Genomic DNA, 14,896 nt, shown 5'->3' with positions numbered 1-14,896 from the left:
ATAGATAGATAGATAGATAGATGATAGATAGATAGATAGATAGATAGATAGATAGATAGATAGATAGATAGATAGATAGACAGACGCTAAAGTTATACTGGTAGATTATATAGAATGGTAGAGAGACAGGCAGGCAGGCAGGCAGGTAGGTAGGTAGATAGATTAGATGGATGATATAAGTAAAAGATAGATAGATAGATGATATAGATAGATAGATGATAGATAGATAGATGATAGATAGATAGATGATGATAGATAGATAGATAGATGATGATAGATAGATAGATGATAGATAGATGATAGATGATAGATAGATAGATAGATGATAGATAGATAGATAGATAGATAGATGATAGATAGATAGATAGATAGATAGATAGATAGATAGATAGATAGATAGATAGACAGACGCTAAAGTTATACTGGTAGATTATATAGAATGGTAGAGAGACAGGCAGGCAGGCAGGCAGGTAGGTAGGTAGATAGATTAGATGGATGATATAAGTAAAAGATAGATAGATAGATGATATAGATAGATAGATGATAGATAGATAGATAGATAGATAGATAGATAGATAGATAGATAGATAGATAGATAGAAGCTAGTTAATATATACTGGTAGATGATATAGAATGGTAGAGAGGCAGGCAGGTAGGCAGGCAGGTAGGTAGATAGATTAGATGGATGATATATGTAAAAGATAGATAGATAGATGATATAGACAGATAGATGATAGATAGATGATGATAGATAGATAGATAGATAGATAGATAGATAGATAGATAGATAGATGATAGATAGATCTCCCAGTGATCAGCCCAAAGTCACCCTTTCTATCTACGTTCCCTCAAAATAAAGCCTCCCTGTATAAGAGCAATCTACCTCTTACATACATCTTCCCTTCCTCCCACACAGCCTGTGTTTTTTTTCTCCGCCAAAAATGCTGGCAGGCCCTTGTGAGAAGCAGGATGTTGAACGACTGGATTCCCAGTCGCTCCAGAGCAGATCCAGATGTCCCCCCGATTCTCAGCTCCAGCTGGGGCCCATCTTCCACACCCTCTCCCCCCATCGGGCTAAGCTGCTTCTCTCTCTCTCTCTCTCTCTCTCTCTCTCATGCTGGCCGTCTTTGGTTCATTTATCTTTTATTTGGCTCAGGGTCTTGATTGGCCTCTGGAAAGATGTTGGGGGGGGAGGAAAGGGGGGGCAGAATAAATGGCGATTGCAAAAGAAAATTCCTCGGGGAGGATTGCTGATATTTATCAACTGAGGAACCAATAGCCTTTGCCAAGGGGGTTTTCGGAAAGTGATTTGGACCGGCGAAGGATTTCAGAGCAGAGGGAAGCGGTTGGGAGGATGAGAGTTTAGAACTCGGAGCTCTGTGGGTCTGTCGTGATTTCTCTCTCTCTCTTTTCTATCTGTCCATCTGTCTCATCTATCTAGTTTCTATCTCTTCACCCATGCTCTGTCATCTACTTTCCATCTATCTGTCCATCTCTCTCTCTCTCTCTTTCTTCTATCTCAATCTTTCTTTTCTATCTTCTGTCTCCTCCCTTCCTTCTTCCTCTCTTCCATTTTTCTTTTCTTCTTTCCATCCCTCCCTTCTTCCCTCCCTTCCTTCTGCCCCCTCCCTTCTCTCTCTCTCTCTCTCTCCCTCCCTCCCTGTTGTATTTGTCTCTGTGTCTATCTATTACCTAACTTCTCTTCATTCATCTTCCTTTCTTCTCTCTCTCTCTCCCTTCCTCTCTCCTCTCTCTCTCCTATTTTCTCTTTCTATCTCCTCTCTCTCCATCCATCTATCCATCCATCCATTTCTCTTTCTGTGTGTGTCTCTCTCTCCCTCTCTCTGTCTCTCTCTCTGTCTCTCTCTATCTGTGTCTTTCTCTCTCTTTCTCTCTTTCTCTGTCTCTCTGTATGTGTCTCTCTATGTCTCTTTCTCTGTCTCTCTCTCTTTCTCTGTGTGTCTCTCTCTTTCTCTGTGTGTGTGTGTCTTTCTGTCTGTCTCTCTGTGTCTGTGTGTGTCTTTCTGTCTGTCTCTCTTTCTCTCTGTGTGTGTGTCTTTCTGTCTCTCTCTTTCTTTCTGTGTGTGTGTCTCTCCCTCTCCCTCTCTCTCTGTCTCTTTCTCTCTCTCTGTCTCTCTCCAATTAGTATGCTGTCAGATCCAAACGGGCATACATTCATCAGTGTCCATGGGATTGAGACGGGCTGTTTGTAGAGAATGCCTCCTGGCCTTGCATGAAAAATTAAACTTTTGCAATCTGGAGTGTTTTGTTTTTCACAAGTTCCTGGAACTTGGTTTGTTGGAAGCGGCAGGATTCCAACTTGCTTCTTCCTGCTCGGACGCTGGGTGACCTCTTCACTGAGCTGTGTCCTGGCCTGGCACCCCCCAAGGTGGCATTTCAATTGCTTTCAATTGCCTGGGTCAGGGCCTGCGATATACAGCAGCTGCTTATTTAGGCTGCAAAAAGGAGGGGAAATTTAATTTACCAAATTTACCAAGCTGGCAGGAATAGCCAATCCTCCAGACGACAGGCGGAAGATATACAGAAGGATCTTGACAGACTTGGACATTGGGCAAAGAAGAGTGTGGGGGGGGGGGGTTCCAACTTATTTACCAAAGCACCTGAGGGCAGGACAAGAAGCAATGGATGGAAACTAACCAAGGAGAGAAGCAACCTAGAACTAAGGAGGCATTTCCTGATTGTGAGGGCCAATTAGTCAGTGGAACAACCTGCCACCAGAACATGACCATGCTACGACGGTCACAAGTGTAAGGAGTGGTCCTAAGTTCCTTTCCCTCCCCCCTCCAGCAGCCTCTTAAAGTCGAACGGTCGTAAGTTGAGGACTGGTGCCGTTCGGCGCCGTTTCTGTCTTCATCGCATTTCTTCCCGTTGGAGCTTTTGAAAAATGGCCTTGTTTGATCTTACACTCTTTGTTGTTGCTGCTGTTATTTTTACAGTGTCACTTCTGAGAATTTCCCCTGCCTCTTTTCATCTTCTTTTTTCATTTTTTTATTTTTAAAAATAGGCTCTTTTTGGGGGTGGGGGGAACACCACCACCCCAAAACCTTCTTTTGCATATTAAACTGCCGTGCGATGGCCAAGTTTGTGCGAGAGATGGGAGGCTGGCGTGCAAATCCTCCGTGCGTACTGGCCGCTTCCAAGAATGCTCCAGAATTGAGATGAGATCTTTTAATTACAGAATCTGTTATGCTCAAACAGGTTTTGCTTTTAAATCTCCTGGGGAGGGAAGAAGGAGGTGGAGGGGGGAAGACTTCCATTTTAATAGACACGGGCTGGAGTTGAGGTTTAGCCCCTGCAGGGGCCTGAAGTGTGTCCACATGTCTCAAGACACACACAAACACACACAAACATCTGCAGGCATGTGTAGGGAGCGTGGAGGTTATTTGGAATAATCATGAAAACTGCAAACATCCACTGCGAATCGGGAGGGGTGGGTGTGAGCCCCCTTAAATCATCCACAACAGTCCAAACCTTGCTAACACAAAGGCACAGAATAACAGAGTTGGAAGGGGCCTTGGAGGCCTTCTAGTCCAACCCCCTGAGCAAGCAGGAGAATTCTAGACGATATCAGACCAATGGATGCCCAGTCTTTTCTTGAAAACCTTGCGATGGAGAAGGGAGGGAGGGAGGGAGGAAGGAGAAAGGAGGGAAGGAAGGAACCTTGGAAGGAAGGAAGGAAGGAAGGAAGGGAGGGAGGCAGGAGTAGAAGGGAGGAGTGGAAGGGAGAGAGGCAGGGAGGATAACAGAATTGGAAGGGACCTAAGAACTCTGTGCACTCTGTTATCTTGCCTTGGTTAGCCACGGAGATTGCGGCCTCACCTGCGTCCGTAAGCCGAGGACGAGCTGTCTACGAGGGTGGGAAAATTCGTCCAGGGATTTTTCAGTCTGGCTCGCTCCTAGCCATAAAGTGATTGTGTGAAGTTTTGGTGTCACTGCAGACCTATCACTGCTCTTCCTGGCCTCAGGCAATCTCAACTGGGAGATAATTGTTTGGATAAAGAAGAGCTCAGCCTGTTCCTTGCTAGGAAGGCAAGCGAGGGGGAGACACAGAGAGAGGGAGGGAGGGAGAGAGAGAAGAGAGAGAGAGAGAGAGAGAGAGAGAGAGAGAGAGAGAGAGAGAGAGAGAGAGAGAGAGAGAGAGAGAGAAATCCATTCCTCTTTCTACAGATTCCCTTGGGAACAAAACGCTTTAAAATTAAGAGGGGTTTTTTTTTTTTGTAATCTTTTGCAGTCCTTTTTCCCACTGACTTTTTAATGCATCCTTGTGCCTGGACCGATTGAACTCAATGGGTTGCGTGGGAGAGAGAGATGTGGCTTGAACGCACCTTTGTTCTGTCACACTTAGAGGGTGTTTCCCTCCCCGCCGCCCCGGGTGCATGTTGCACGCTCCCCAACACGGCCTCCCCTCGCTCAAGGCTCATTTGCTCCGTGGCAGGTTTCCTTGGCTGAGCGCCAAGGGCAGAAGATTGATGGCGGTGCGCTAACTTTCCCAGATAGATGCGATCAGTCTTTGCACGCTAGCATGTTGGGATTGTGTGTGGGGGTGTGTGGAGGGGAGGTTTGGGGAACATATGCGTGACTTCCAAGAAATCAAACCCGGGAGGGGGGGGAGACGTTTTGGAAACAGGTCGACGATCTCCGCAGGGCAGCGTTTAGTCTGTGATCGCAGTAAAAACTCCCCGTTCAGCAGCAGTCTATATTAGAGTGCGGAGAAACATTATCTAAAGGGATAATGCTGGGTTTCAGACTTGTGGGTGAACGTTGTTGTTGTTTTTTTAAGCGTTGAGCCAGCTGCAGGGAGGGGGAAGAGGAAGGAGAAAGAAAAAGAAGGAAGGAAGGAAAAAGAGGAAAAAAAGGAAAAAAGGAGGGAGGGGGAAGAGGACGGAGAAGGAAAAAGAAGGAAGGAAAAAGAGAAAGGAAAGGAACAGAAAGGAAAGGGAAAAGGAGAGAGGGGGAAGAGGAGGGAGAAGGAAAAGAAGGAAGGAAGGAAGGAAGGAAGGAAGGAAGGAAGGAAGGAAGGAAAAAGAGAATGGAACAGAAATGAAAGGGAAAAGGAGGGAGGGAGGAAAGGGAGGGGAAAGATGAAGGAAAGGGAAGATTTGTATCTTGTCTTTATTCTTTTTACAAATAATTCAAGATGGTGAACATTCCCAGCAGACCTTCCTCCTACTGTTTTTCCCTACAAAAACAACCCTGTGAGGTGGATTGGGTTGAGAGACAGGGAATGATCTAAAAAGTCACCCAGCCGGCTTTCACGCCTAAAGCGGGACTAGAACTCCCAGTCTCCTGGTGATTGGCCCAAAGACACTCAGACGGCTTTCATGCCTAAGGCTGGACTAGAACTCACCGTCTCCTGGTGATTGGCCCAAAGGCACCCAGACGGCTTTCACGGCTAAGGCTGGACTAGAACTCACCGTCTCCCACTCTCTAGTGGCCTTCGCCACTAGACCAGTCTTGGGTAAATGGAATTATCAGCCTTTGTTTAATGAGCTGACCTTGTTTGCAACTCCTGGAGGCTGAATTGGCCTGAATTTATGGGGCAATATGGGCCTCCACTGATAGAAGAGGAATATTTCCCTCAGAATGGCAGAAAAGTGACGATAAATAAGCATTTTTCATTAAGCAGCGAAGGACCAACCCACGGAGAATTTCCTCCACCCGGGAGTGTCATTCGGGCGAGAAGAAATATGGGTTACTGGAGGGCTCAGGCGTGGGAGGCAGCTGGAGGAAACCTTGAAACGGGGGTCCTGGAATTGGGAGGAGAAAATACGGATCAGCCTGGAAGGTTGATTCCACTCAAGGAGTTCAGCTTTTTTTAGGGAGGGGGGACGGGGGCAGGAGCCCCATAGCTCTCTTTTTTTATTGCTCCTCTGGGATAGGAAAGGGGGTGCAAAACATAAGGCCCAACCAGAAAGGAAAGAGGAAGGAAGGAAAGAAGGAAGGAAAGAAGGAAAGAAAAAGGAAGGGAAGGGAATTGGAGGGAGAGGAAGGAAGGAAAGAAAGCGGGAGGGAGGGGGGAAAGGAAGAAAGGAAAGGGAAGCAAAGAAAGAATGAATGAAAGAGGGAGGAGGGAAAGGAAGGAAGGAAAACAAAGAGGGAGGGAGGAAAAAGGCAGGGAATTGGAGGGGAAGGAGGGAAGGAAAGAAGGAAAGAAAAAAGAGGAAGGGAGGAAAGAAAGAATGAAAGAAAGGGAGGAAGGGAGGGAGGAGGGAAGAGAAGGAAGGAAATAAGGTGGGAGGGAGGAATGAGGGAAAGGAAGGAAGGAAAGATAGAAGGAAGGAAAAGGGAGGGAAGGAGGGAAAGAAAGAGGGAGGGATGAAAAAAGATAGAAGGAAGGAAAAGGGAGGGAAGGAAGGAAAGAAAGAGGGAGGGAGGAAGAAATGAGGGAAAGGAAGGAAGGAGAAATAAAGGGGAAAAGAAATAAGGAAAAGAAAGAAAGAGAGAGAGAGAGAGAGAGAGAGAGAGAGAGAGAAAAGAAAGGAAGGAAGACTGGGATTTTTAAAGTGATGGGAATCAGGGAGAGAGAGAGAAATCCGAATTAAAAGAAATTGGTCGGGTGGGCGGCGTTTCAGCACCACGGACAGCGGACGGGAGGATAATCCGAATTCCCCCTTGATTGCATGTTGTGCAGATTTAATCTGCTAATCTCTTTTTATTTATTTATTTTCCTAATTAAACCCAGGCCTGGCTGGCTAGGGAGGGAAGGGAAGGGAAAGGGGGTAAGAGGAGAGGAACACAAAGGTGTGCTGTTGCCACAAACACACAATTTTCTGGAGGGAAGAAATCTCCCCCTCCCCTTCTCATCAAAAGGAAGGCGATGGAGCCGATGGTCAAAATGAGGATTTTTTTTTTAGGAAGAGGATTTGACACTCTAAAAAAAGAGACCCCACTTTCCCAGGACGGGTAGTGGGTGTTCCTTGACCCCTGCCCCATGGGTGGAGTTTTCCCCAAGGTCCCCCAAAAGGGGCGGGATTCAAAATTTGGGGGAAGGGGAGGGTCTTCTGGGGAAAAAATGGTTCCCTGCATGCCGAGGAAGTTGGCAATGATGGGAAATATATTTGCAGACCGGTGAGGCCTTGAATTCAGAGCGATTCCTGAATTTTGGACTCTCTTCCAGGGAGCTGGTTGTACTGCCCTCGTTGTGGCTGTGGTCGCTCGGAAGCTAGAACTCACTAAGGCTGAGAAACACGTCCACAACTTCATGATGGACACACAACTCACCAAACGGGTAAGCTCAGCTACTGGACAAAGGATGTTGTTACGTTGGATTGTTGCTAACCCTAAGGGGCCATCTTTAAGGCACGTATGGACTTCAACTCCCAGAATTCCCCAGCAAGCCTGCTTTCAGATGGGCGGGTTTCAGCTCCCAGAATTCCTTAGTCAACATGCTGGCTGGGGAATTCTGGGAGTTGAAGTCCACCCATCTTCAACTAGAGTGAGGAATTCTGGGAATGGAAGTCCACCCATGTTCAAATAAACAGAGGGATTCTGGGAATGGAAGTCCACCCATGTTCAAATAGACTGAGGAATTCTGGGAGTTGAAGTCCACCCATCTTCAACTAGAGTGAGGAATTCTGGGAATGGAAGTCCACCCATCTTCAAATAGACTGGGGAATTCTGGGAATGGAAGTCCAACCATCTTCAAATAAACTGAGGAATTCTGGGAATGGAAGTCCACCCATCTTCAAATAGACTGAGGAATTCTGGGAGTTGAAGTCCACTTCCATTAAAACATGCTGGCTGGGAATTCTGGGAGTGGAAGTCCATAGGCGTTAAATTCAGCCCACTTGAGAGACATACTGCATTAAGCGATATCTGTTTCCTTCCTTCCATTCTGCAACGCAAATATTATAAATGTTTGCTTTGGACCTCCTGAAGGATATAAATGATCCCTTGTCACCATGAGCTAAACGCTTCTTGGTTTGGATTCCAAAACCATGAGGACTAGAGCCTTTATTATCCCGCTTTCAGTTTGCAATTAACGGCGGAAAGCACTGTTTTGCGTGCATTCCTGCGTTCACTTCCCCGGCTCCCCAGTGGGGCAATGCTTTATGATTTATTAATATTTGTTTTCTTTTCAAACTGTTTCTGCCTCCCGAGGGGATGCCGGGAGCCACAGTCGATAAATAATACAACAAGCTCCCATTAACAACAGTTTGAGAAAGGCAATCGTCCGTGAAAGACAAATGTCAGTGAAACATAATGTTACCGAGGGCAACAATTTAAAAAAGAAATCAATTAAAAAGCAATTTCGACCTGGTACGAATGAGTCCCCGTCTGATGGAGGGAACCAACTTGTTTCCAATGACGAAACAATGGAAGCTTAACAAGCTAGGATATGGTGGTTTGGTCTCATTGCGTGGGGTGTATCCGTTGAGCAATCTTCTAGCATGTCATGGGATTTGAGGTGGTGGATGCCACAAACCAGGATTAAACCACAGCTTGGCAGTGTAAAAGGGACGCAGCGGCTCAGTGGCTAAGAGGCTGAGCTTGTCGATCAGAAAAGGTTGGCCGTTCGACAGTTCGAATCCCGAGCGCCGCGTAACAGAGGGAGCTCCCGTGACTCGTCCCAGCTTCTGCCAACCTAGCAGTTCGAAAGCAGGTAAAAAACGCAAGTAGAAAAATAGGAACCGCCTTTGGTGGGAAGGGAACAGCGTTCCGTGCGCCTTCGGGAGTTGAGTCATGCCGGCCACATGACCACAGAGACGTCTCCGGACAGCGCTGGCTCTTCGGCTTTGAAACGGAGAGGGGCACTGCCCCCTAGAGTCATGGATGCAAATAATTTTTGCAAATAATTGCAAAATGCAAACCATTTTTCTGCAGGCCACCAAAACTTTCTCACGGACTGCTGTTCTAGTTCAATCCTAGGCAAAAAAAAAAACGATTTTGTTGCGTTGCTGATTGGCTCCCAATTAATTCCTCTTCTGCCTTCTTTTTCGTTTCTCCCCATCGGTGAGAAACAGGCCTTTTGCAACGCAGAAGCCAAACAATTTTTTAAAATAAAAAAAATATGATTATTTCTCCTGCCCCCCCCCCCCCCCCCAAAAAAAATCCATGCCTCTAAGCTCTGCGTGAGCCTCTGGGCATTGTAGGATTTTTTTTAAAAACCCAAAGAAACCCCCACCCCCTCCGGGGTTGGCTTTGGATTGAAAAACGGACTCTGAAGAATGAACAATAAAAATTCAAAGGAAACCCAGCGAGATCCGTAGGAGGCAGGAAAGAGCCCTGAATTTCTTGAAGCTTCCAGGGTTTTTTCTCACAACACGACTGATGTTTTATGAATGGAGAAATGGTGCTCAGAGCTCATTTGGTGGGGGAGTTTGCAAAAAAACAACAACACCAAACCTCTGCGGATCCCAACTCTGATTTTAAGACCCCCCCAAATGCCCTTCCCCTTTCTGGAGACCCCTTTCCCAAGATGAACAGATGCTCGTCCCCCAAAAAGAGAGAAAAAAAAAACACCTCTATTTTTATCGTGTTTTATTTTGACTCCAGGCAGCTGCCTGGTCTCTGGGCTTGGCCATTTTATTTTGATTTTTCCTCCTTTTTTTTTTGGGCAGCCTTCAATGGGCTTCGTTGTTCTAGAATCTAGGGAGAACTTGGAGGCCCTGAAAGAGTTTGATGGAAGAGAAATCTTTCTTTTTAATTGGAGTGGGAATTGATTGAGACGTCAAAGAGGCAGAGGGATGTCTGAGGTTTTCTAAGTGAGATTCTAACGTGGTGTGGAGGTTTTTTTCCCCTCTCCCCCCCCCCCTCTGCTTGTGGCCACCTGACTCAGAAATCATGCTTTTCACAGAGGAGATCAAATCATCCAGAGCCTGCTTGTTCAATAATTATTGGGGTTTTTTTTTCTCTCTCTCTCTGCTTTGTCACGTTTTCTAGCTTCGTTTTCCCAGAGAATCTCACAAAACCTGGAGCTCTCGGAGGATTCTACCAAACATTTCCTACGTCCAGCTCGATGCATTGTATTCACTTTTTATTTTCGTGCATTTTTTCCCCAACTGTTGTTTTTAATCTCATTTCCCCCCCACCAGAATTGCTGCTAAAATGCAGGTGGGGTCTGGAGGTGGCGTAGGAAGAATAAAAGAGGTGGAGGAAGGAGTGGAAGATGGGGGATGTTGCATTTCCCCACTTTTTCCTCCTTGCTTTTTCCTATTTTTCCTCCTGTTTTTGTGGAAAGGGAAGGTGAGATTCCTGGCTTTTTCAATCTCTACTTAGATCCTTGGTTAGCCAGTTTTTTGCACAGAGCAAACTGAGTGAATACAGAGATTTCTCAAGCAGCTTTCCTCAACCTTGGGAAGTTTTAAGATCGGTGGACTTCGACTCCCAGAATCCCCCAGCCAGCCTGCTTTAAGAGGGGTGGACTTCGACTCCCAGAATCCCCCAGCCAGCCTGCTTTAAGAGGGATGAGCTTCCACTCCCAGAATCCCCCAGCCAGCCTAATTTAAGAAGGATAGACTTCAACTCCCAGAATCCCCCAGCCAGCCTAATTTAAGAAGGATAGACTTCAACTCCCAGAATCCCCCAGCCAGCATGGTTTAAGAATATGGACTTCAACTCCCAGAATCCCCCAGCCAGCCTGCTTTAAGAGGGGTGGACTTCCACTCCCAGAATCCCCCAGCCAGCCTAATTTAAGAGGGATAGACTTCAACTCCCAGAATCCCCCAGCCAGCATGGTTTAAGAATATGGACTTCAACTCCCAGAATCCCCCAGCCAGTCTGCTTTAAGATGGGTGGACTTATTGACTGGGGAATTCTGGGAATTGAGTTCCACCTATCTTAAACGTTGCAAAACCACTGTGCTCTCAATACAGTGTGATTTATCGGCACCAAACTCAGTTACTGCCTTAGACCAAAATTAGCCCCCGAAAGAAACTAGCCAGGATTTTTTTTTAAAAACCCAACAATGTCAGGTTATCCCACTTCATGCCAAGGGAGTTTATCCTTCAGAGTTTCCTCCAGGCGTTTTTTTTTCCCTCTCACTCCTTCCGACTTCTCCTTTGCAGGTTAGGAGGGAGCCTTTCTCTCGGTCCTTGCCGGGGCTGATGGGAGTTGTAGTTCTAGACTATCCGCCAGGTATTCCGATTGGAATTCTCTCCCGGGGCGAAGACAAGGGAGAGAAATGTCAATTGGTGTTTTCTTCCCCCCCCCCCCCCAGATCAAGAACGCCGCAGCCAACGTCCTCCGGGAAACATGGCTGATCTACAAACATACCAAGTTGTTGAAAAAGATTGACCACGGCAAAATCCGGAAGCACCAGAGAAAATTCCTCCAAGCCATCCACCAGTAGGTTAATTTTGGGGGCTCAGGAGGTTGTGAGTTCGGTCCTGGGTAGGGGCAGGCGTTAGGGTTCTCCTGCTTGGGGTTGGACTAGATGACCTACAAGGTCCCTTCCAACTCTGTTTATCTCGTACTTCAATACCGGTAGAAGCCCCCCCCCTCTCCCCCGGGGCCCTGTTTTCACACTTAATGACCATTGGGGGGTCTCTTTCCCCCCCCCATTATTTCAACATGGGATTTGTATTATCGAACGTTAGCTAATAAAGGTAGAAATTAAAAGTTGGAGGCATACTATCATATACAAGTAAAGAATATTCTTAAGGGACGCGGCGGCTCAGGGTATAAGACGCTGAGCTTGTCGATCAGAAAGGTCGGCAGTTGGGCGGTTCGAATCCCCAGCACCGCATAACGGAGTGAGCTCCCGTTCCTTGTCCCAACCGAGCCGTTCGAAAGCAGGTATAAAAATGCAAGTAGGAAAATAGGAGCCACCTTTGGTGGGAAGGGAACAGCGTTCTCTGTGCGTTCGGCGTTGAGTCATGCCGGCCACCTGACCACGGAGACGTCTTCGGACAGCGCTGGCTCTTCGGCTTTGAAACGGAGACGAGCAGCAATGGCGGCGATTTGCTTAACGCCGAGGGGAAGACAGGTCGCAAAACGGGGCCGAGAAAAGTCTCGCTCACCCACGGAAAAACTGGGGTCCAACGGTGGTGGTAAATGCTCCCCAAAATGTATTTTTCCTCTGGAAAGGGAGCCGGGGCAGGATTCTAGTCCTCAGTGAGGTCATTCCAAGCAGAGGCAAGAAGAGAGAGGCGGGGGCGTGGTGGGGGTCAGGAGTGGGAACGATAGGGAGGGTCCTTCCTCCCTCTAAGTTATTTCCCACCTTTATTTATCTTTTTCTAGGTTAAGGAACGTGAAGATGGAACAAAGGAAGTTGAGCGATCAGGCCAATACCTTGGTTGACCTTTCCAAGGTAAATCTAATGGAGGCTTTCGAAGGAGGAGGCAGGATTGCTGGGCCAGGAGGGGAGGATTACGGGTTTTGTAGTGGCCAGGTTGAGTGGCGGGGGGGTGGTCCTTTGAGGGCCCCCGTTCCATCAAGCTAGTCAAAGTCTTGCAATTCCCACGCGAGGGAGGGTGCGGCGGGAGAGTTGGCAGGAAAGGAAAGGAGCGTTTGGGTGACCTCTGGGAACTCCACCCCCAGGTGTGGGGTTTTTTTTCCCCTGCCCTGGAGGAGCTCTCCCAGCCCCCCCTCCCTCCCTCCCTCCCTCCCCCTGCTTTCTTCAGGCTTCCCTTGGTAGCGGGGGGGGGGGGAGGCATTGCTTGGCGGTCTCTTGGGCGGGCTTTCCCAAGCTTTGCGTTGCCAGGCAACCTGGTGGAAAGATGCAGGGGAGGTCTGGGTCTCACGCTGCGCTGGGAGGGGGATGGAGAGGGGAGGGGGAGTGTGAAAAGGGACTCAGTTAGGGAGGGGAGTGTTGGCTTTGGCTGGGTGGAAAGGGAGGGAGGCAGGCTGAGGGGGTCTTGGGGGCAGGTGAACTTCTCCTGCCTCCCTCTTTCCCTCCATCCCTGCCTTTTCTTCCCTTTTTCCTTCTCTCTTTTCTTCCTTCTCATTTTTCCGCCCTCTTTCCCTCCTTCCCTCTACCACCTTCCCTTTTCTTCCTTTTGTCCTCTTCCTTTCTCTTCCTCGCTCCCTCTCTCCCTCCTCTTTCCTTCCTTCCTCTTTTTCCTTCCCTTTCTCTTCTTTCTTGTCCTTCTCTCTAACCCTCCCTCCTTCCTCCCTTCCATCCCATTCTGTTTTTTTCCTTCCCTTATTCTTCTTTCTCTCTCTCTTCCTCTGCCCCCTTCCTTCCTTTCACCCCTATGCATCCATCCATCTCTTTCTGTCTTCCATCCATCTTTCCATCCTTTTGTCTGTTCCTTCCTTCCTTCTTTCCACCCATCTTTCTGTCTTTTCCTTCCTTCTTTCCATCCATCTCTGTCTCCTTCCACCTTCCTTCCATCCTCCCTTTTTTTCTTTCTCTTTTTCTTCTTTCCTCCCTCTTTGCCCTCTCTCGCTCCTTCCTCCCCTCTCCTTTCCTTTCTCCCTTCCTTCTATTCCTCCTTCCTTCCCTCTTTTCCTTCTCTCTCCCCTTCTTTCTTTCCCCATCTTTGTTCCTTCTCTTTTTCCTTCCTTCCTTCCTCTCACAGTCAGTGTTGCTATTTTGATTTCTACCTTTTTCTTCTAATCCCCCCCTCTCCCCATCTGTTCTTTCTCGTCCCACTGCTGCTTTTAGAGAAATGAACATAGGCAGATATAGATTTGTTCAAAGTAAAATCGCCCTCCCCGCCCCAGAGACGCCCGTTGCAAAACAAAGTTCCTAGACCTCAGGTTTTCAAGGCTTTGATTCCAGAAGGGGGGGGGGGGAAACAAACCTCAGCCAGAGTGCAAAACCACAATATTTGAGGTGGCTGGCTTTTTCTTTCTTTCTTTTTTTATTCTTGGATGCTTATGCAAATGACATTGAATTTGTGTGTGTGTGTGTGTCTGTGTGAGAAAACACTCTTGGTTAAAGGCAATAAAATACAATTGAGTGTGGGAAAATAATCTGCTCCAGCTACAAAAGCAAGGAAGCCAACAGCATCACATTTTTATTCCTCCCTTGTGACTCGGCCTGCTGTTTCTTTAAACCTTTGAGTGGCCCCTGGGGAAAGCTTTCATTGGAAGCCAAGTTTCTAGACCTCAAGGCTACCAAGAGAAGCTAATGTCCTCCTTCGTCTTGCCTGCATTCAGAAACCAAGACATCTTTCCAAAGATATATATATATATATATATCAAAGATATATGATGAGAGCTAAATAGCTTGAAATAGATCTATACTAGTCTCCCTTTATTTATTTATCAGCACAAATACAACATGTATGTATGTATGTATGTATGTATGTATGTATGTATATATATATATATATATATATATATATATATATATATATATATATATATATATATATATATATATATATATATATAAAATTTGTGTTGTATTTGTACTGATAAATAAATAAAGGGAGACTAGTATAGATCTATTTCGAGCTAATTAGCTCTCATCAGCTAGCCATACCCTTACTGGGATTTGACACACATTTGTGTAACACACACACATACATACATACATACATACATACATACATACATACATACATATATTGCTTTGGGATAATGCAATTGTTTGGCAAGAAAGAATTGGACAGCTCGGACTTCTGTATAAATGACCTAAACCCCTGTTTTTAAAAGATTTGCATTCCCTTGGAGGTTGCTGGCTGTTGCCAGGCCGTTTTTGCTCAAAGGAGACGTTGTTTTAAAGAAATAGCCAAGATACTTAACAGGAAGGAAGGAAGGAAAGTAGGAAGGAAGGAGAGAGAGAAAAACAAAGAGAAACAAAGAGGAGGAAGGAGAAAAAGGAGAGGAAGGAAGGAAGGAAGGAGAAAAGGGGAAGGAAGGGATAACAGAGTTGGAAGGAACCTTGGAGGTCTTCTAGTCCAACCCCCTGCTCAAGAAGGAAGGAAGGAAGATAAAGAGAAAGAAGAAGAGAAAGGAGGGAGAAAAGGAAGGGAGAAAAGGA

At 46.7% G+C, this 14,896-nt stretch overlaps 1 protein-coding gene across 2 annotated transcripts in view; it reads left to right on the top strand.

Annotated features, from left to right (window-relative positions):
* Nucleotides 1–14,896, top strand: part of KCNN3 (potassium calcium-activated channel subfamily N member 3) — a 34,359-nt gene that overhangs the window by 16,117 nt on the left and 3,346 nt on the right. For both annotated transcript variants that reach the window (XR_014176603.1, XM_081968398.1), the window contains exons 5-7: nucleotides 7,139–7,249; nucleotides 11,180–11,307; nucleotides 12,202–12,271. Coding sequence is in view for 1 of the 2 variants with exons in the window: in XM_081968398.1 (XP_081824524.1) it covers nucleotides 7,139–7,249; nucleotides 11,180–11,307; nucleotides 12,202–12,271 (309 nt within the window). In the remaining variant the exon portion in view is untranslated. The remainder of the gene's footprint in view (nucleotides 1–7,138; nucleotides 7,250–11,179; nucleotides 11,308–12,201; nucleotides 12,272–14,896) is intronic.

This window comes from Natrix helvetica, assembly GCF_964273705.1.
Source record: "Natrix helvetica genome assembly, chromosome: 16".
Taxonomy (NCBI): Eukaryota; Metazoa; Chordata; class Lepidosauria; order Squamata; family Natricidae; genus Natrix; species Natrix helvetica.
This window is presented reverse-complemented; position numbering and strand designations above follow the sequence as displayed.